Source organism: Epinephelus moara, chromosome 1 (genome assembly GCF_006386435.1).
Source record: "Epinephelus moara isolate mb chromosome 1, YSFRI_EMoa_1.0, whole genome shotgun sequence".
Lineage (NCBI taxonomy): Eukaryota > Metazoa > Chordata > Actinopteri > Perciformes > Serranidae > Epinephelus > Epinephelus moara.
Genome location: NC_065506.1, coordinates 17,990,742 through 18,012,936, shown reverse-complemented (window position 1 = coordinate 18,012,936; position 22,195 = coordinate 17,990,742). Strand labels below are relative to the sequence as shown.

At 42.1% G+C, this 22,195-nt stretch overlaps 1 protein-coding gene across 2 annotated transcripts in view; it reads left to right on the top strand.

The window, feature by feature from the left end:
* LOC126390183 (semaphorin-4B-like) overlaps positions 1 to 18,694 on the top strand; it is a 73,656-nt gene extending 54,962 nt beyond the window's left edge. For both annotated transcript variants that reach the window (XM_050044370.1, XM_050044361.1), the window contains exons 8-15: positions 370 to 527; positions 7,041 to 7,222; positions 7,679 to 7,829; positions 8,435 to 8,645; positions 8,857 to 8,972; positions 9,879 to 10,036; positions 10,414 to 10,505; positions 11,622 to 18,694. In XM_050044370.1, the coding sequence (XP_049900327.1) occupies positions 370 to 527; positions 7,041 to 7,222; positions 7,679 to 7,829; positions 8,435 to 8,645; positions 8,857 to 8,972; positions 9,879 to 10,036; positions 10,414 to 10,505; positions 11,622 to 12,394 (1,841 nt within the window). In that variant the 3' untranslated portion in view covers positions 12,395 to 18,694. The remainder of the gene's footprint in view (positions 1 to 369; positions 528 to 7,040; positions 7,223 to 7,678; positions 7,830 to 8,434; positions 8,646 to 8,856; positions 8,973 to 9,878; positions 10,037 to 10,413; positions 10,506 to 11,621) is intronic.
* The last annotated feature ends 3,501 nt before the right edge of the window (positions 18,695 to 22,195 follow it).

The following is a 22,195-nucleotide window of genomic DNA, read 5'->3' as shown; positions in this document are numbered from 1 at the left end:
GTAGACTGTGTTTTTTTTTGTTTTGTTTTTTTTTGTTTTTTTTTATCCCCCTCTACTCATCTTCCATTATGGACCCAACAGAGCAGATAAGCTCCAAAAAGTAGTGATCATTAGTGAGGCACAGTCGCTAATGCATGCAGACGGAGAGCAAAGACAAGCTCTCTTAGATTGCGGTGAGCCCGGTCCTATCAGGCGCAGAACATGCACTTCAAAAACACCCAAAGTACACACAGCTCTCCTGTGTGAACTCTGACTTCTTTCCACATTTACTACAATAACAAAGTGATAAATAGTTCCCTTGCATAGATGACAGAGGTATAACATGTCTCTCTAACCACACGTCTCCTTTGTGCTCTTCTATTTTAACAGATCCAGTCTTTGTCGGGTCGGCTTACATCGAGGAGAGTCAGCCAATAGGCAACCCCGTGGGAGACGACGACAAGATTTACTTCTTCTTTAGCGAGGCGGGAAAAGAATTCGACTTCTTTGACAACACCATTGTGTCGAGGATCGCTCGCGTGTGTAAGGTAAGACACCTGGGGTTGGGGTGAGGTCATCACACGAGACGGACACGCAAAAATAAGGCGCAGCAGGGCCTCGAGCTTCCTCTGCTTAATCCTGACACAATTACCTCAAAACAAGGCGGGACCATTCCGTGTCAAAGCACGCTCGGTCACATTTAACTGTATGTCATGCCCATGTGGATGCAATGGAAACATGTCACTGGTGCATTAAAGCTTTTTTCTATTTGACTGTGCAAACATGTTTTCAACAGATTTGGTTTCCCCTTGCCTGAATCATCCTCTCCTCCTCACCACGCCGCCCTCCCTCCCTTTTTCCTCTGCAATGTCATCTCCCCCTCTCCTTCCATCTCCCTCACAATGTCAGCTGCACTCGTCCATCCCTCCAGCTCTTTGCCTTTCTCCACCAGCGCTTTGAGCTCTGCAGGCATTATTAGTATTCAAGGGTGCTTCGCAGCAATATGAAATGCTTTTTCCACTCTACTATACGGCCTGTTTTTGTTGCGGGCGAAGCATGCAAACTGTAGCAACTGCAGAATTCACTCGCATCATTTAAACTGCCGACGTCATTCCCCTCCGCCTCCTCCTCCTCCCTCTCCTTCTCCTTCTCTTCAAGAGTTTAGTTTGGTCGATCACCCTGAATAATCAACAGCAGACTTTATCCTTTTTCACCTGTCATCAGATCAATTAAACGGCTATGAAGCTGCCTGATATACATGCGCTCGGCATCCCTCCCTGACTGATGCCTCTTGTTCATGGAGGCAGTAATGTGAGTAATCGTGGGGACAGCATGTAATCTTAAGTGACAGCTTAATGACTTAGTCCTGCTAGGCTCTGGCACTCGGTGCTGCGACACCTCTCGCAGCCGGCGGAGCACCTCCTGGGTTCTATATATGGAAATCATTGACAGAAAGGCCCCCAGACTGTGGCAACTTGCTGCAGATGAACTGTGCAATTGAGACAGAAGAATGGCTTTCTCTGCTCTGTAAAGCGCCTTTATTTCTCTGGAATGCAGCAGCCCTCTCTTTCCTGACTGGCATCTTTTCAGACGCTGTTCTGTGGCAGTACAGTAGTGATGCAGGTGGTTTATTCCCCCAATTTACTGGTGAAAGCGAGAGAACATTAACAAATCAACGTCTTGAGATGATGCAGAGGAATTCCACCTACTGAACGCTGATTTTGTGCAAATTTTGTTCACGTCTCAGAAAACTCATCATGTGGTGCACCTGAGTAGCTGTAATTTTGTTGTTTTTTCTTTTCTTTTTTTTCGTGAGTGAGCAGGCTGGTTTCATAAAAATAGACTTTGACTGTGATCTAATTAATTGTCACACTTAAGATGGACATCTAGATTCATCTGTTGCATAAAGCTGTCCAGGTCTTAAGTAGGACACATTTTCTATGTACTCTGGGTAAATTAAGATTAAAAAAGCAAAAGCATCACTGATTGTTACCATGGAAACATGGCTCTTAGTTCAGAGATAGCCTGGAGGTAGGATGGCTAACTTTTGGGGCTTAAAACAAGCAAGACTTTGTTTTTATGGAGCTGGCATTGGACTAGACTTTGAAGTCTGACAGTGTGGACCCCCCCTCAAACACAAATGAGACAACTGTTCCTTACCGTCATCCCAGGGAACCACAGTTCCGATAATGCTTTGGAGGATGTTAACAGGAAGTGTAATGTTGCCATAGATTCAGTAAGTGACGCACAAGCAGTATTCTCTGATGTTTTAGTGCCAAAAGCTGCAGTTCCTTTAATGGCCACTTGAGGCCGGGGCAAGAAGCCAGTCAGTCCCCATAGACCTCCATGTTAAAATGCCCAGCTTCACAGCAGATATAAACATGTTTACAGCCTGGCACAGAAATGGTTTTGGTCTCTATAGCTAAATTCTACATTCATGACAACTGTATGTGGAGTGTTTTTTTTTTTAATTTAACATATTACTTAAGATTTTATTAAGGCTTAAAGTTACCCAGCGTTGAGGATGCGACCACTTTGAGTGACAGGCTGTCTGCCGATTGTGTCCTCGGCCTCTCAGTCAGATGAACAGCTCCAGCCTCACGCCCAAATATGGTCACTTCGGGCTAAAAAAAAAACAAGATGGCGAGGGCCATAATGCTGAACTCGAGGCTTTAAAAACAGGAGTCCACAAACTTGATGGGTGACGTTACAGTAGTTACATCCATTCTTTGATACAGTCAGTGGTTATGCTGTGGGCTACAACTTTAACCCCATGTTTGCAGCTTAATTTGTTTGCATTCTGGCAAATTTTTAACATTAAAAGTTTGCTGAATTACCTATCAGCAGTTTCTGTTTGCAACATGTTCATGGATGTACAGAAAACTATCACTGTAGTACTTTGATAGTAAAGGAAAGTTTAAAACATGATGATTCTCAGGCAAGCTCTGGAGTTATAATAGTCGTATTTTTGTGATTTATAAGCAGATTTATGGACGTTTATGTGTGATGAACATCAGAGATAATGACATCCCCTGAAAGCGCAAGTCCCACTGAATCTAAAAATATGTGTATCATGTCTGTGTATTTAGATTTGACTGAGTCATGACTCAGAGAAGGAGACGCAAATTGCTGCAATCAGGCTCTAAGGGTTTTAAAGTACCATAATTGCTCCATAAGCTGTGTGCCACTGCTGCTGTCACTGCTGATCCTGTTGGCGAGCGGGCCAAACCACAATAACTAACTCCTTGTTGTTTTCAGGTGCACCTATCCAAGTCTTTCCCTCACATCCCTCCCTTCTCTCCCACACTCCTGGGTTAGGTGCACCTCACAGTATAAACCCCCCCCCTGCGTTTACCTACTCTGAGATCAAAATTAAGACTGGCCTAATACTACAGCTTAGTCTAATCAGTCCCTCTGTTTCTGCAGGATAACATCGCCCCAAGTGTTAACATATTCAACCCTTCTTTTCTCAGAATAGTGTCTCACATCTGAACACACGCCCTGTGAACTCCTTCACATAGCAGAAAGTGCTGAACTCAGATTAGAGTTAGGTAACAGTGAGGTATGAGGGCCCCTCCCTGTTAGCGGTTCAGTATCTATAGCACACTCTTGCAGACTGACAGAAAACATGTACTCCCTTTTCCCTCTGTGTACCTGGCCAAACCCGAATATGTTTGAATACACTTTTACTTTAATATCTGAAATATTTTGGATGAGTCGCTTCATCTTAACAGACATTTAACAGCCTTTTAGAGACGACATGTTCCTTCTAAGATAAGATAAATCAAAGCCCTTTGAGTTTTTCTCATGCTGTTTTAACTACTGTTTTACTTTAGTTTGCCAAGTAATTCTGCTTCCGAAGAAGTTTTTTTGCCTCCCCCTCTTTCCTATCCGCCCCCCTCCCTTCTTCCACTCCCTCTTTCTTTTGTTTATTCAGGTGTGCACACTGAGGGACTGTGGAAAGCAGGCAGATATTGAACATTGCGTGGCACCGTTTTCTTTGCTCCTTGTCCATCCACTTCTGATTGACAAATGTGACGAATCTGAAATGTGAAGTTCAGATAAATTGTAAAAGCGGTGAAATACAGCACAAAGAAGCGAGTATATTTTTGGAGGGCAGCTATCGGAGGGGTGGGGGTGTGTGTGTGTGTGGGGGGGGGGGTCGATGCGATTGAGAGTACAAGCTGCTCAGCAGAGCACAGCAACAACGGCGGTGGACAGCTGAGAGAGCAGGAATGTGGTCTCCTCATTATGTGGACAGGCTACTACCACAGCCTAGTAATTGGCTCCCAGGCCGTGCATCTGTCCCACGAGGTTTCACCTCAGCACCGAGCAACATGATTGTTTGTGCAGCATACAGAAGAGGAAACAGGGGTAGTTATGGTTTTGCATTTTGTGTCCTCAAGGTTGATTCACTCCTTATGCTGTTATGTAGGAGTTGTCCAGGCCGTGCTGATGGGATAGTTTGGATCTGAGGCAGGAAAACTGTCTTGAGATTGGGCGAGACCACTTGTTTTGGTCGTGCTCTTCCTCCTCCTCCTTCTCGTCCTCCTCCGGCTCCTCCTGTGTTTTCCAGCTTGCTCGACTGTATTTGGGAGGAGTTTCTTTTGGTGTGTGTTTACAAGCTTTTTGATAATTGCTAGTCCTAGCAAAGTTGTCTGATAACTGTTTATGTGAATATTTAGTGACAGCTCAAAAGGAGTGGATGCCTCTTCTCTATCTCGTCGGAGAAGTCAGGCACTGAACCACTGATGTTGATTTCAAAGCTGTAATTAATAAGTAACCATTGTTTATTTTCCATTTCACCATCTCCTCTTCTTCAAAGAGCAGCCGATGTTTTCTGCTGAGGCTTCTTTTATGTGAACTTTTTTGTTACCCACATTTTATTGTCAAAATATCCTCTTTGTAGTGTAGTATATGCAGCACACACATGCTGCACCACAAGAAAGGATTTAAATACTTGGAAGTAAAGCAGAGCATTAAAATCCTGGTTGGTTGTGATTATTTGTTCAGTTTATTAACCTAAAAAAAGCAACTTAAAAGTCACAGTAACCACTCTCAGATTCCTTTTTTTGACCTCAACAGCACCCTCTAAAGCAAAAAGGAGGGATTGCAGCTCTAATACTATAGTACTGCAGGTCTTTTCTAAACTTTCTAACAGCTATATGTGCAGCATATTTAAATTCCCCTCCACTCAAAAATGTGTTTTGCTTATTGTTACTTCTCTTGGATGTTTGAGGACTACAGAATGATTTATGAGCAGGATTTAGAAATAAATCTGCTGAAGGAAGAAATTTTCTCTGTGCTCACCTTAAGGGATACTTTGATTGTTTTCAACCAGCTTTGTGTAGCAACAATATTTGTAGTGTGTCTAAATAAACTATGGTAAACTTCCCTCCATTTTACCAGCACCCAGATCTCCCTGCTCCTCCACCGGCTCAAATTTCTCACGCTCTAGGGTTGCTTGATTTTATTTCCACATTTTTGTGTGCCCACCACAGACACAAAGAGTGTAGAAGCAGATTGAAAACTCCAGTTGAATTCCAGTCAAACAGTAAAACTACTTTATTATGTTACTTTAGTGCCTATTTCCAATTTGTAATCATAGATAATGGTTAAATAATGATTGTAGCCACCACGAGGTCACCCATTGGTTTGTGGACTCCGATTTTAAAGTCTTGAGTTCGGCATATCAGCTGTTGCTATTTTAATTTTTTGGAGCCAGAAGTGACCATAATTGGGCATGAAGCTGGAGCTCTAGAGGGGTGGTTCTGACTGAGAAGCTGAGAACACTGTTGGCAGACAGCCTGTCACTCAAAGTGGCCCACACTTAATTATTCATAACTTTTAAGCCCTAAAAAAATCAAAACGGTGAGTTATATAAAAATTCACCCCCATAAAAATTGTCATGAATGTTGAATTTAGCTATAGAGACCAAAATCCTTTTTTGTACCAGGCTGTAAACATGTTTATTTCTGCTGTAAAGTTGGGCATTTTAACAAGGGGGTCTATGGGGATTGACTGGCTTCTGGAGCCAGCCTCTAGTGGCCATTCAAAGAATTGCAGATATTGACATGTCCAAGTTGGCTTTGTTTTTCAGCCTGTAGGTGGCCGCTTGGCTGTAATACAAGAGTTTGTGAACAGGAAGTAGGCACCATACTGTTTCCTGTATTGTTTAAAAAAAAAAAAAAAAAACAGGCATTTTTTTAGCTTACAGTTTAACTGTAATTTGTTACCAGCCAGCAGCTATATTGTTTCCTGTGAAAAAAGGAAAAGCTCACATTATGTTACCCATGAGCCGGAGCATTTATTGGTCCATGTGTCACAGTGCATTCTGGTAGTTGTAGGTTTTCCTCCTCTTGGGCAAAAGTGATTGCCCCAGCCCTTTTCCCCTGTTTTCTCTGGTCATGTAGCACCTTTTTGAAAAGTATTTAAACCTCTCTACTGCATAGACAGCTTAGTTTTATATAAAGACCATCTTTCCAGCAATGATATACTCCTTTATCTGTGTTTGACACGTGTACATACAAGCATGATTATGTGACATCATAACTAATTTGGAAGCCAGTAATGGTCCAGTGTGTGACTTGAAGCCCCCAGTGCTCATAAGCTCAGAGTGAAAGAAGGAGAAATCTTTTGTCCCGAAGTTAAACTTGTGAAATTTAAACTATTTGCATATTAATTGAGACTGAGGTTGTTTTTGTTGTGTATTATTATTATTATTATTTGAAGAGCATTTTAAATTATTAAAAATGTCTGGAGGGGATCTTTAAGATAATATGTAGCCCAGCTCTAAATTGGTTGCAGTCTTATATTCAATGTATCATAATCATATATTCTTTACAGAATCGTTAATGTCTGCACTAATGACACTCAGCTGCAACAGTGAGAATAATTGGGGACAGACTTCAGAATCTTCATCAGCCAGGGTCTAATTCATTCACCCTGTTTTTTTGGGGGGTTTTTTGTCGGGATAACTGTAAACAGGCTGTCAGTAAATTATGGTTATATGAGACATAAAGTCTTCTGTAACATAAAATAACATACATAACTGTTTGCAGGGGGATAAAGGCGGCGAGCGGGTGCTGCAGAAGAAATGGACGACCTTCCTGAAGGCCCAGCTCCTGTGTTCCCTCCCCGATGACGGTTTCCCCTTCAACATCATCCAGGACATGTTCGTCCTGAAGCCTATGGGAGACAGCTGGGAGAGCACCGTCTTCTACGGCGTCTTCACCTCCCAGTGGTAAGACACAAATGGAGGGGTTTGTTCTGATCACTCATCAGTGACATACAGACACTTTGATGAATCTGATTTATGGCGCTGTTACAGTTTATATATTTATGCTCAAACGCAGCTAACACACACCATCTTGAGCCAGTTTCTGTTTAATAACTGCACTCAAACTTGGCAAGTTGCCTTTTCTTACTTGGCTCCGCTGAATTTAGAGCAGCTGGAATTAGCTAAAACACTAACACAAGTTCATGCAACCGTAATGTCTAATTAATGTATCAACAAAATAAAGGTTTGAATATGGAAATCATTCAAGTGCCCACTCTACAACTGTTCTCAGGTCAGGAGTCGATGCTCCACTACTGAATAAAGTGACAACAAACGCAGAAGGATTCAGGATGGATTGAGTAAAAAAAAAAAAAAAAAGGGTAAACGGGGGCTTCATATAGATTTTCCATGTGTCCACAGGTATAAAGGAGCATCAGGCAGCTCAGCGGTGTGTGCATTCACCATGGCACAGGTGGAACGAGCCTTCAGCGGGCGCTACAGAGAGGTCAACAGGGAGACACAGCAGTGGTACACCTACAACCACCCAGTGCCAGAGCCACGGCCCGGGGCGGTGAGTGGTGCAGGCAATTTCCTGTGACAAACACAGCAATTCAGCTTCTTTTAGTTCAGTCTGTGGATCTGTTCATTCAAGTAGCATCAGTCTCTGTTCAGTCAGTTCACTCAATACTTAAATGAATAACAGCTTTGTTTTTTATCATCTCAAAAGTCTATTTAGTTATCTTGCTTACAAATGATGTACAATACAGTCTTTAGCAAAACATTTTCAGTTGTAACTGTGGGCTGATTTTCTTTGGACTGTTCAATAAGCGAGCATGATGTAAAGCAGATGTTCTTTTATTTTCCAAACGTAGTGTTTCGCTGATGTTCTGCTTAACTCTTCATAAGTCCCAGGAGCGAAACAAAAGCCTCACAGCATAAAAGTAATAGATATTAACTCAGAAACCATGGTTAATAAAAGCCTGTGTTGGCCTGCTACTGTATATAACAACTGTATTCACTTTCTACTGATACCTCACTCCAAACTTGAATCACTTCATACGTTAAGACAGCTACATGCAGGTCAATACCATGCCCTGTCTTATTCTATGTTTGTTTTTCGAGGTCTACTCAACAAGCAGAGATTAATTTTTCATCTCTTAATTTACTCCCCTAAAGTGTGTGACCAACCACGCCAGGCAAATGGGTATCCAGTCATCTTTGCACATGCCTGATAAAGTGCTTAACTTTGTCAAGGACCATTTCCTGATGGACAGCGTGATCCGCAGCGCTCCCCTGCTGCTGAAGCGCAGCGTGCGCTACACACAGATCGCCGTGCACAAGATCCAAGGCATGGAAAGGGCTTATGACGTGCTCTTCATCGGAACAGGTACGGCTCATTGCACAACTACAGTTCGTTATTATGTGAGGCTTTCCATTAATCTTTAAAAGGAAAAAAAAGATTCCTAAGTATACACTATTTTCAGGCATAAATCACATGCTTTTGTGATTTTAAAACAGTAGACGTTGCCTCTGTCCTCCTCTAAACTGCCCCCTGCCTTCAATATAAGTCACTTCCATTTGTCCCCTGCGTCTTCCAGATGATGGAAAGCTCCATAAGGCCATCAACGCCAACGACAAGATGCACATCATAGAGGAGATGATTCTGTTTCCTGAGCCTCAGCCTGTGCAGCACATCGAACTGGATCCTCAGAGGGTAAGTCACAGCTCTTTCACCTCAAAACCCATCCGCAATCATTATTGTCATGCTGGTTTGTGTCAGTTTATATTCAACGTTTCGTCATGTTTACTCATTTCATACTCAAATTCATTTTCAAGTAATAAAAACACGGACGAGCTCGATTTACCGGAGCACAAGCTGGCTTGCAGACGTTTTCTTTCCACAGGGGCCGTTCCATTGAGTTTTCCTGTAAGTTATAGCACCGTCTGGAACAGAGTTTCTGATCCTCCCTGGCATTTTACCCGGAGCCAAATTTCATTACCTTTCTCTCTTTATTACATAATGGCCTCTCCCCGGGCCGAAGCAGCCAAACAGCAACCTTATCTAAGATTATGTAATTCTAATAAAGTCCGGGATACTTTTTGTGAGTATATTCTTAGCTCCAAATAGGGATATGAAAGACAGACATAATCCACATGATGTCTATCTAATATACTGGTAGATAAGATGGCCTAAATATAAACTGGGCCTCTGGGAACACAGGGGCGTGCTGTACGTCAGTATCAGCGACACAGTCATGGTGAAAATGCATTTCTGGATGGTAGCACTTCTAAGCACTGATAGGTAAGGTCTGAAAAGTGATGAGAAAGCAAAGGAACAAATAAAAATGAGGACAATGTCGTGTAACAACAGCTTGAACATTGTTGCCATGTGTTTTTGACCGCAAATTACTTGACTGGCATCAACTGAGCGAACAGCTGGCAAGAGTTAGTCCTTTGTTTAGGTTATATTCTTCTGTTTGTCCTAAGTAATTGTTTTAGCATGGTTTCCCTTTCTGAAATCAGAAATAAGTAACAGAAAGCAGAAGTTCTGTTCGGCCTTTAACCTTGTTGATGAGAAATTTGTATCACAAGGACTCATGTGTTTTTTTCTCTCCTGCAGGGTCTGTTGTTTGTGTCGTCCAACTCTGGGCTGGTGGAGGTTCCTGTAGCCAACTGCTCCAACTATCTGAGCTGTGGAGAGTGTGTGTTGTCCAGAGACCCATACTGTGCTTGGACGGGGCGGCTGTGTCGGGACGTGAGGATGGCTCCACCTGACAGGTGAGAGATCACACACACGGTCACAAATTCCTACACTATTGCTAAACGTTACTTTTAATTTGTTTGTCTGCGCTCAAAGGCTGTATTTGTTTGTCAAGCCACCTCAATAGATGGACTTCAAATGTGTTTTTTCTGTGTTAGATGTGAGCATGCACCCAAACAAACCCATAAAATAAGCACGCAAAGCTCCCAGTCATGTGCTCGAACAAGAGGCTTTTAAAAGAAGTTGCTGTCTTCATCATACTGGTGAAGCTATACTTAGAGGTGTTACAATGACAGGTTTTTAAAAGAGTTAAGTGAGTGCATCCACACAAGGTTCCTCTCATTACAGCTGCTATCCCTCACCTTGTTGTTTTGTTCGGTATGTTTTGTCTCAGTCACTGGCAGCAGGATGTGGAGGAGGCCGATACATCAGCGATTTGTAACAGGACGTTTCTCAGCGGCAGATCTGCCAGACCAGCAGCTTCTCGTGAGTGTCTTCACTTTGTACAGACACCACAATAACATGCACATAGAGGAGTCAGAGAGGAATCCATCGCATGTTGTTGCAGATGTGTATGATTGCAGATAAAACCGAGCAGCTCTGTGTGTACGACTCCGTGTAAATTATAGTTTGAATTCGGAAGTGTACAATATGATGTGATATAGTTACTGTAAATACACTTAGAAGTCACTTATCCACCAAATTTGTAAATTAATTGCTTTCTTAGTAGTTATAGTAAATGACAAGATCGAAATATAGATCTCATATAAGTCTGTTAAATATAAAGCTACAGCCAAGACAGTTAGCTTAGCATAAAGACAGGAAGCAGGTGGAATTTAAACTTTCAAAAAATCTACTCACCAGCACCTTTACCACCCCTTAATTCTCAACTTATCTTTACCTTTAGAGGTGCCGGCAGGTAGATTTTCTTACCTGTTGATGGAGCAAGGCTAGCTGTTTCCCTCTGTTTCCAGTCTTTTTGCTAAGCTAAGCTAACAGTCGCCTGGCTCTGGCTTCTTATTTAGCTGACAGGTGTGAGAGTGGTATCATGCTGCGTTCCATTTACCTCGGAAGTCAGAGGTTGGACCTGGGAATGATGTCACAGTCCAGTTGACCACGATAGGAATAGGAATAGGAAAACCAAGATGTTGTTAGCAATACCAGGTCTAGCCAGGTTAGCCTTTGTTGGCAATACCAGTAAATAAGGCATTACGCTGTGCTTTGCACATACAAACACACTAGCAACATGTCTATGGATAGAAGATAGACAGCACTGAGTCAGAAGAGCTATTAAACAGTATATTACTACAGCATTTACTACCATCAGTGCATGGAGCAGCCATATTGGATTTTTTTGCCAGATTGGTGAGGTTCCCGGGACTTTCTGGGTGGGAAGTCCGACTTCAGGGGATGTTCCAGTTGACATTTCTGACTGGAAACTTGGAAATTCGGACTTGTGCAAATGAGACTTACCATCAGTGCTCTGAAAATGTTGAACTATTCCTTTAAATCAGGCTTGTTCCATATGTAATTAGCAAAATATTTCTTGAACTTTAAGTGTTTTGACTCGAAACTATTCTTGTTTTGTTTTCTGATGTATAGGTGGCTCTCAGTGCCAGCTCATTACAATCCCAGTCAACACCTTTCGAGTCCTGCCTTGTAAACTGCGGTCCAACCTGGCACAGAGGAGGTGGCGTTACAGTGACAGCGCCAGCCAGTTCCTCTACGCTACGCCAGAAGGAAACCTTGTGGTGGTGGCACAGGCTGACAGGATGGAGACCTACGAGTGCTGGTCAGAAGAGGAGAATTTCCGCCAGCTGTTGGCCAACTACTGCGTGAGGGCGGAGCCCCGTCAGGAAAGCACCACTCTGATTGGTCACTCACGCACGCCGCACATTGAGCGAGAGGAGACCATCATCCTGCCCGGCGAGTCTCGTTCTGAGCAGGTCCACACGAAGACGTACTGGAACGAACTGATTGTGGTGTGCGCCCTGCTGGCATTCTCCCTGGTGGTGTTCTCCTTGTTCGTCATCTACAGGAACCGGGACCACATGAAGTCCATGCTGAAGCAGGGCGAGTGCCCGAACATGCAGCAGAAGAAGCCGAGGATTGTGGGAAAGCCTGCTGAGAGCCTACCCCTAAACGGTAACACCATCCCTGTTTCTACTTCTGATCACAAGGGCTACCAGACGTTAAATGACAACTACATCTGCAGCACGCCCACCCACGAGTCCTCGCCAGACAACAGCAAGAGCTTCTCCGAGGCCTCCGACAGGCGGCCGCTTAACTTGAAGGAGAGCCACGTGGAATACTCCCCGACCTGCCCCCGGCCCAGGGTGAGGCTAGGCTCGGAGATCAAAGACTCTATCGTATGAGAGCACAGTATTCGCTAAAAGATACCACCCTGTATCTCCATGAAGGATACAGGCCACCGAGCAGAGGAGAGGAGACCTTGACATCCCTCTACATCACAGCACATCTTTTATTTTAGTCATCTTTTGTTCTGTGATCAGTGCAGAGGGCATTTCGTTTAACCATTTCCACTCCGAAGCCACAGGTTGATCTGGTGTGCTGCCTAGGGCAGGAAGAGGAGGCAGCAAAACACTGCAGTTTCAGCCAGAATTAACAACCATGGCAGCTGCTCAGAGTAGTTATTACACAGTCTTTGTTTGAGTCATTCTCATGGCCACTAATGTGTGTGAGTGTAGGGCTGGGCAATATGAGGAAGAGAAAAACAAAACAAAGGATCTTCCTCTAATATCAGTATGTATCTCAGTATCTCTTTAGGTATGCAAGATCCAACATTAAAATGTCTAGTTGATATTCATCACATGATATAATAAAATAAATAAATAGTGAATATTAATAGATTTCCCAGCCCTATGTGAGTGTGTGTTACCTTCCACATGCTCTGCAGAAGATGGCCGCCAGAGGCCACACTGTTATTATGCACACTAGAACCAAGCTACAGCTACATGGTGACCAAGAGTTCAGGTTTAGGAGAATATAATACATGTATTTCATATTCATTATGATCCACACATTATGGAAGCAAGTCAGAAGCACATTTTGCTGAGTAAATGACTGTATGAGGATGACGATGGTGAAAGATGAGGTATACTTGGAGAAGACAAAACACGCTGTTGGAACAACAATTAAAAGGACTGCAACCTTCTGAAAGATGATGAAAAAATGTGATCATAAATTATGCTCCAGGGCCTAAATACTGACATTTACCTCCTGAATGTATGTTGTTGTTCAAAGGTTTCTTTCACACGTTACTGCACCATGGACAATCTAGGGAACCTGTTGCTCTACATCTCTGCTCATCTGAGACAGCCCTGTTCTTCAGTATTGACCTGCAGGTATCATGATGGGCTCATAAAACCACAGGAGACATGATGACCCTGTTTTTGAGGCGAATATGGAAAAGAGTCCTGACATTATGTCAATGGAGGCGGGACATTTCAAGCACAGAAAGCCACAAAAAAAAAGGGGGACGTCCACACCTTTCCCATCTTCAGGGCAGCACTGAAATCATCATGTGCACTGTGCCAAAAAAAAAACTTGATTGTCTTATCTAAATGCAATAGTGCCATCCAGTTATGACCACTCCCATGCTTTGTGTTAGCATTGATCACTGTCGAAGAGCACATGGTGACGGAACCAGAGGTGGGTTTCAAAAAGTGGCACTAATAATAAACAAATGTGAAGTGCAAGGTTGGAAACTTCTCTAAGACTGTTAGCTCAAAACAAACTTTTCAGACTGTGTTGGGCAAAACGTTTGTGTAAAATCTGAGCTGGGGCCAAAGGATATGTCACAGAGATTGCTTCATGTGAAAGCTTGTCTTGTGTCAGGTGAGAAAATATTCCAGTTTTCCTTCAGGTACCCTTAAAGCTTCACTGGGTAACTTTTATAGAAATAACTCTGTCATATTTGCTGAAACTGTCGAAACTATATCCTGACAGTAGTACATGAGACATATAATCTGTGATAAGTCAGAATCCTCTGGTGCCTCCCATAGCCTGAAAAAATAATGGACGTAGCTAACATGATGTCACCCACTGGTTTGTTGACCCCCTGTTTTATAGCCTTGCATTCGGACTTCGTCCGTCGCCACCTTCGCTTTTTTGGATCCAGAAGTGACCCTATTTGGGCGAGAGGCTGGCACTGTGGACAGCCTGTAACACAAAGCAGCCTGTCTTTAATAATGCATAACTTTAAGCCTTAATAAAATGTAGACCGGTGAGTGAGTTATATAAGAATTCACCCCCCGTACAGTTGTCATGAATGTTGAAATTAGCTACAGAGACCAAAACTGTCTTTGTACCAGGCTGTAAACATGTTAATTTCTGCTGAAAAGTCGGGCATTTTAACACTGAGGTCTATGGAGACTGACTGGCTTTGGAGCCAGCCTCTAGTGGTCATTCAAAGAACTGCAGTTTTTGGCACTTTCACGTTGGCTTCGGTTTTCAGCCCCAGAGGTTGCTGCTTGGCTCCTCCTAGTGCTGCTTATGGCATTTGCAAGAATCCACCAGAACCAACCACCAAAACAACCAGTCAGAGCCAGGAGGAGTCTCTAAAGCATGTGAATCACTGCTTGTGCACATGCTTAGCTGCTAACAAAAGCATATGGCAAAGACATGTAAACAGAAATAGACTGGCTTGCTCACCTCCATAGAAGAAGACCAACATTTACTCTGATTGGTTATACGAGTTCAGGTGTGGTGGACACATGCAAATGGCATTAGGAGCACTCAGAGGAGCCATAGGAACATGATTATTTCATTGGTTATTTGTCTCATGTACTACTGTCAGGATGTAGTGACAGTTTCAGCAAATATGACAGTTATTTTTTATAAAAGTTACCTGCGGTAGCTTTAAAGGAGTTATCTGCCTTCTTAGTATCCACTGACGCATACAGGTACAGTGAGCTTGAGACATTTGAGCTTGACGAGCGCTAATGACACAAACTGCTTGGTAAATTTAAGCGCTAATAACTCAAAATTGAAAAAGTAAAAAAAAACAAAAACAATAATAACTGTCACACTAGTGGAGATGTAATACTTCATGTTATTTTGTCCAGACTGCAGCTGCACTATGTAGTGGTGTGGCTGCACAGAGCGCTGTATTAGCTCAATCTAACCCCCTCCCCTCCTCCAGGTTGCATTTCTTACATACATGACGTTCCCCGCACTCAGTCAGATGTCATTGCGACGTTAATGTGAAAGCACAAGTAATCAGGGTCTTGAATACTGACAGGTTTGCACACGTCCGTAAAATCGGAGCATACACTTAAGAAATGCAACTACTGAGAGACCGAAGGTGTGGCTGCTGAGGATGCTGATTTTTAAGAAATCAGTCATTACAGGGACCAGTGCAGCCATTACAAACACTCTTGCACCCACATCGCTTAGACTTTTGAGACTTAACAAGCAGAATTTCCCAAAGATGTAAGAAGCTGATGGTGTTGTGTAAATCTGAATGAGATTCATTTACACGGCCATAGAGACAAGCTGGCACCACGTCTTAGAATACATCACCAATTCACTGTATTGATCAAGTAAGCCTACAGTATATATTCCAGTATCATACAGAATAAACATTTTGCTATTTCCAACACTGAGCAGATGACGAAATGCTATGTAACTGCTACAAGGTGACAAAGTAATTGCACAGCATACTGCGCAACAGTGGTCAGTGTTTCCTCTTTTTTTTTCTTTAGTTTTTGTTGTGTATATACAGTATCTGTGCTTAATATTGTGTGTTTTTCAAGGGACCTTGTGCAAGATGTGTTGTAGAGATAGTCTTGAAACTAGAGAGTGAACACTGCTGATATTTTGTTTTCATAGTGCTTTACTGCCTACTTCAGCATACATTTCAAATCTTGCACAGAAACCTGCACATCTCTTATCATGCTGTTAGTTCAGCACCTGGGCTTGTTTTTATCAAGCATGTCAAAGCAGGAGGGGTATCTCTTTTTATTTCCATGCCAAACTGAATTAAAGGTGTAGTTTGATATTCTAGGGAGTATGCTTATTCACTTTCCTACTGAGAGTTAGATGAGAAGATTGGTACCATTCTCATGTCTGCACCACAGACTGTATAAAATACCATAGACTGTATAGCTATCATGACATCACCCATTGGTTTGTGGACCTCTGTTTTGAAGCATCGAAACATCTTTTTTGGAGTCAGATGTTACTAGATTGCTATGGATCTAACTCATAGACCGTAGCGACGCCTCGCAGACAGCCTGTCACTGCACTGTCAAGGGGCCATGATGACTTGTATAAAAATTCATCCCACGTACAGTTGTCACGAATGGGGAAAAATAGCTATAGTGTGCTCGAGCAAAGAGTCAAAACCCGGAAATGAGTTAGCATTTTAGCATTCCTAGTTCCCTTGTCTTGAATTGATTGTTTTTTTTGAATGGGTCTGTGGTTAACACAAGCTTAAGAGACGTTCATGTTTTGTTCTACGTCATTAAATATGTCAGTAAATACCCAACTTGTGAATATTGAAGCTTAAATGTGTCTTAAAAAAGGTGGTTGCTAACAAGAGGTTAAATGAGACTACAGAACGTCATCACACTGAACGCGGCTTTACAGCTTCGTTGTGGCCCAGTTGAAATCATGCGACTGTATTGTAGTTTGTTCATAGCCTTAAGTTAGCTTTTTACTTCTGGCAATTGCAGGTACACTACAAAAAATAAAAGTGGTGTTTATTTGTGAAGATTATCTTGCTGAACAAACTGTATAAGTATTATAAACTTGTGTTTGCCACAGAGCTTTTTTTATGCAATAATCCAAAACCCAATGCAAAATCCCATTGACTTTTCGCGGAGGGAACTAGGGTGATGTTAACTTTCATGTCGGCCTACAGTACCACCCCTGGAACACTTTATAGAGACCATAACCATTGTTTGTACCAGGCTATAAACATGTTTCTGTCTGCTGTAAAGTTTGGGGGTCTAAGGGGATTGACTCGCCTCTGGAGCCAGCCTCAAGTGGCCATTAGAGGAATTGCTGTTTTTGGCACTTCCATGTTGGCTTCATTTTTCAGCCCCGGAGGTTGCTGCTTGGTCTGCTTGCTAAATATGAGGCGACAAGTAGCAGCTGGTTAGCTTAGCATTGAGACTAAAATTGGGGAAGTGGCTAACCTGGCTCTGTCCAAAGGTAACAAAACCTGCGCAGTAACACCCTGGCATCTTGTCATCACCTTGACAGGAAGCCAAGTGAGACTCCATGAAGCCAAGAAGTAGTCCGGCACATAACCCTTCGTGAAACCGCAATGTGTTATTTTTATTAGTGAACTTTGGAAGTACTGATAGGCAGATTTTGTTCCTAAGCTGGTTTCTCATGCCTCTTGTCTTTGTGCTAAGCTAAGTGGTTGTTGGCTGTAGCTTCATATTAACTGTACAGACACGAGTGATGTCGAACTTCTCATCTGACTCTTAGTAAGAAAACAAATAGTTGTATTTCCTAAAAAGGTCCACCTATTCCTTTAATCTTGTTTGCTGAGACTAACCAAATAAACAAGAGTATAACATTTGCCAACAGATGCATAACCAGAACAGATCAGACTCTAAAAGCCTCAGTGCCGAGCATTGTTTGTCACCACAAACAGTGACAGCAGATTCTCTAAACTGCAAGATGTCTCTCTGGAGGCTGAATACCCTGCTTTCAGATGCTTGGTGGATAACCTCACAACAGCATTTTCAAAATGCCTTTAGATGTCAAGTTGTTCTGCCTTTAGCCACGTGCCACAGTGTACACTACCCAGCAGTGACCTCACCAACAGAGCTGTGGTCAATGGTGTGATTGTAGCCCTCCATGGGCACACTTAACTCCACAACACAACACGGGTCAACAGTAGATTTACAGATTCACTCAAGCCACCGTTAACTTTACCTGCAAACAATAACACTGGGAGCTGCTCAAAATCTTGTACCATTCTGCAGTCTTTGTTTGTGTCAGATTAAAACTGTGCACATAGGAGACATCTTTGTGAAGAGGTCAATATTTAAGAGTAATAATAGTGAAGCTGAAGCTGCAGTATATTTGATCTTCATAGTTAATAATGCCAAAATGGTGTCATAAATGCATATTTATTAATAATGTGCTTTTCATTAAAAAGCTAATTATACCACGGTGATTCATTTTGAGTGGCTCCTCAGTAATGCAACATACTGTACTGGACATGAATGTAGCCAACTATAACATTTTGTGGAACATCTACAGCAGTCTATTTTCCTAAAACGGCTTAAGTAGGCAATTCATTGCAACATCTTTTTAGGATTTTGTTTCAACGGTCATACCACAAAGAAATGGCACAATAGAAGTAATTAATCATTTGTGCTGCACGATGTAGTACTGCAGTAAGATGCAAGCACAGCTCCAAATCCTCCGTATCGGCTCAGCCATGAGACACAGCAACAGCTTTGCCTCAGCATACTGAACACCATAAGCTTAGTTGACTGAATAACTATTAGACAAATGTGGTCTTGCCTGCATGATTTCCTTTTTTTATTTGTTGTGTATAAATAACATTGTGAACTGTATTTTTTGTATCATTGAGATTGTGACTGTTGTTTTTATTATATTGTACATAAAAAGCACTTTATTTTAATTTTTTAAGATAAATGAATAAAATACATGTTTTGACACATGCATGCATGAGTCTGTTTTGTGCTGCAGTTTGCTGTAGTCCTGGACTGAAAGGGAATGTGAAAATGGCTCACAGACAAATGACAATGTTCTGCTGGCATTCATGTGGATGCCATGTGACATGCTCCACCCACCCAAACACCATAGCAGACCAAAAACAACCCTTGACGGCAGCGGTACTCCCCAATGCCAGTGCCCCCACCAGCAGGACAATGTACCATGCCACACTGCAAAAAAAGCTCAGGAATGGTCCACAGAACGTGACAAAGAGCTCGAGGCATCAACCTGGCCTCCAAATTCCCCAGATCCCAATCTGATCGAGCATCTGTGGGACATGACAGTACCACAGAGGTACCGCTTTGGGGCCTCCTTGGATCAGATTGGCTCTGATCTGTCGAGGCACTGGCACAGGACCTCTCTGAGTATCCTGTGTCGTCTAGCGACGGGGCATTGGGGGCAGATCCTTTGAGTCCTGTGGGTTTTAAGGTGGGGCACCAGCATATCCCACTGATGCTTGATCAGACTGGGATCTGGGGAATTTGGAGGCCAGGTTGAGGCCTTGAGCTTGAGCAGTTTTTGCGGTGTGGCAAGGCACATTGTCCTGCTGAGAGGTAACTGCCATCAGGAGGTGCTGTCACTATAGGGGGGGTGTACTTGGTCTGGTGTGAATATCAGATTTTCCATACATAAGGGTATAGGTTTTCAGCTTCGGGCAGTGTAGTAGTGGTAGTTAATGTGGTGGGTGTTCTACTGCATTGATGGGTAGGTTACAGAGGAGGAAGTGGGTATACTCTCCTATGTATTCCAGTTTTTGGCTTTTGGTTTTGACATTTTTGGCTGATAGGTGTGTATATTGTAAATGGCCAGAAAAGGAGGTGGGTATACCCCGTATACAAAGTAGGATAGAGCACGCACATCCAAGATATTACAGGTGCAGGACTAACAAGCAAACAGACTTTTTAAAAATATACCCCGTATACCATACCTTCAGTGCACCACTGACTTTGGGGGCCTTTGCCAAAAAATGTGAGCATCAAACACTTAATTTCCTGCTTTCTGGTGAATTTTTATGCACCAATTTGTTCCTATTTGCATCTATTTATGGTGCAAATGTGTTCAAGTTTCCTTAAAATAAAGGTCCTCTGCTATTTGATATTTTTATGGAGGAGGGAACAAATGCACATGTTGTAAATATTGAGGGGGCTGTGTCCCCTGCATCCCTGCCGTGTACTACACCTTTGCCCATATTGACACCTCTGTGGCTTTCAAATGGAGTGTTGTCATCAAACTAAATAATTACCTCAATAATTATATGCATTTTAGTGGTTAATCTAATCAAAATAATTAATTGCTACTTTTAAAATCCAATTCATTAAGCGATTGAGTAAATTTACATTTAAATTATGTTATTCAAAAAAGTTTGTCAGAAAAAAAAACATTAAATCATTTAATTTGTCAGTTAATTGTAGTTCGTTTTCTTCAGCACTGAAGTCATGCTCGCATTAGCTGATTGGTATCAGCTGCCTCATTTATGTTTCACCACCACAGGCTCATTCTCAAACTGCTGGGCCGACAGCTGACTGAAACCTCAAACCTGTAACTTTAACCCCCTCCTCATGTGCTAAATTTTGTTGTATTGTTTATTTAATGTTTACGTATGTGTTTATTAATGAGAGGTTTAAGTGTTTTTGATTAAAATGCAATGAGTGTGGTAGCAGTGATGGCTGTAAGCAAGGCCTGAGCTCCTCACACCTAATTTTGCTGCACACTGGTCATAGATACACACAGTTTCAGAGGGCAACCCTGACATAAACCCTGACGTAAATCAGTACATACAGGTATTTTTGGACTCTGTGTTTAGTTGCCAAAACAGAACTGAATGTTTACTCAGTAGGGACAGAGAGATGATGATACAGAGACTCTGTCACAATGCTGCTCTGTTTGATCACGTTGCAACACAGGTAAAGACTGGGTTTGGTTTCTCTCTCCACCTGTAGTGTCCTCATATCAAACCAGACTTGAATATCGACCTGGACATATAAGAGGTCCCAAGATCTGTCTGTGCCTGTCCTCATCGTTCATCAGTACATCTTTTCAATGTATTCTCTGTGGAACATTTAAAACATTATATTATTTAATTTTTCTCATCTATTTTAAACCACACCTGCAAACATCAAGTAAGTCCTCACCTCCTCCTCCACATGTGTAATGCTGTCATTTGCACAAGACATCTGCAAACATCCAGCCTGTTCTGGATGATTCACAGTTTACTGTATTACATTAAGGCCACATTACATATGGTCTCCTCTGAGAGAGGGAAAAATGTATCATCTGTCGTTGTGAAATAACAGATGTTATCCGACCATTTGATGATCTGCAGGCGATGGTAAAGTGCGTTTAAATAAACCAAAGTGCAGTTTTTGAATGTAAAATTTGACCATCTGGCCTCATAAACAAAAAACAGACTCTTACTGGAAGATGTTTCATTCTCAATTCTGGAGAATATTAAAACCACGTTTATCACTCATTGTTCACAGATATTTACACATTTACCCAAATGCAACCCATTAGCCTCCCATGATGTTCCCTGGGGCTTTCTTCTTTGTAAAATCAGCATCACTGTCTTTCCATAAAACCTCAGCTCTAACATTTAAATTATTACATCTAAAAAAACTTCTTTCAAAATATGTTTCTGAAGGTGTCCCACAGGGCTCCTAACTCGTTCCAATTCTCTTCTCAGTTTACATCAATAGTCTCCCATATAATACTGACAAGACAGTGGATCCGTGGATCTAGATCAACCTCATCTTGTCTGGTTTGGTCTGGCTGTACTGTATGTTGCAGGATTTAAAGCCACAGGACATTTAGTGAGTGGTTGTGGCATGATGATAAGTTTTGAACCTGCAACGCAACAAGTGCACAAGTACACACACACAGATCCACACACAAGACAAGGAAAGTGGAGAGTAGAGACAGTTGAGATCGCCACAGATTTTCTTAATTTGTTTGGGACCCTTTAAATAAAAATGAATTGTGACTTGTTTCCAATCTAATCTAATTTGGTTAGCATTCATTTCTGCTATTGAAAAGGGCAGGTTAGGCCAGAGAGAAGAGCTGCACAGAGAGCAATATTATTCATTTTCCCTTTTTCAGATCTCTTTCCCAAAGCAACAATTTAATCATCAACCTTCAGACTGATCATTTTCTGCTTGCAATATATTTTCTCTTGACTTCTTTTGTAGCTTGTGTGCCAAAGAAAAACATTTATGACATGTAGAAATTGGCAAATGATGTCTCTTTCTAGGAAAGCAAGGGGATATGCCTGACTAACAGCAGAGGCCATGGAAGATCAACAGATGACTTATTTCTGGTGTTGATACTAGAAATGTGTAAAAAGAAAATGGCTCATGTCAGTAATATAAAACTGGACATTAAAGTTCATTCTTGGTTTAAGAAAAAGTAGTTTGAAAATAAGACATTTTTCTGACAGTTTTCTGCTAGCTTTT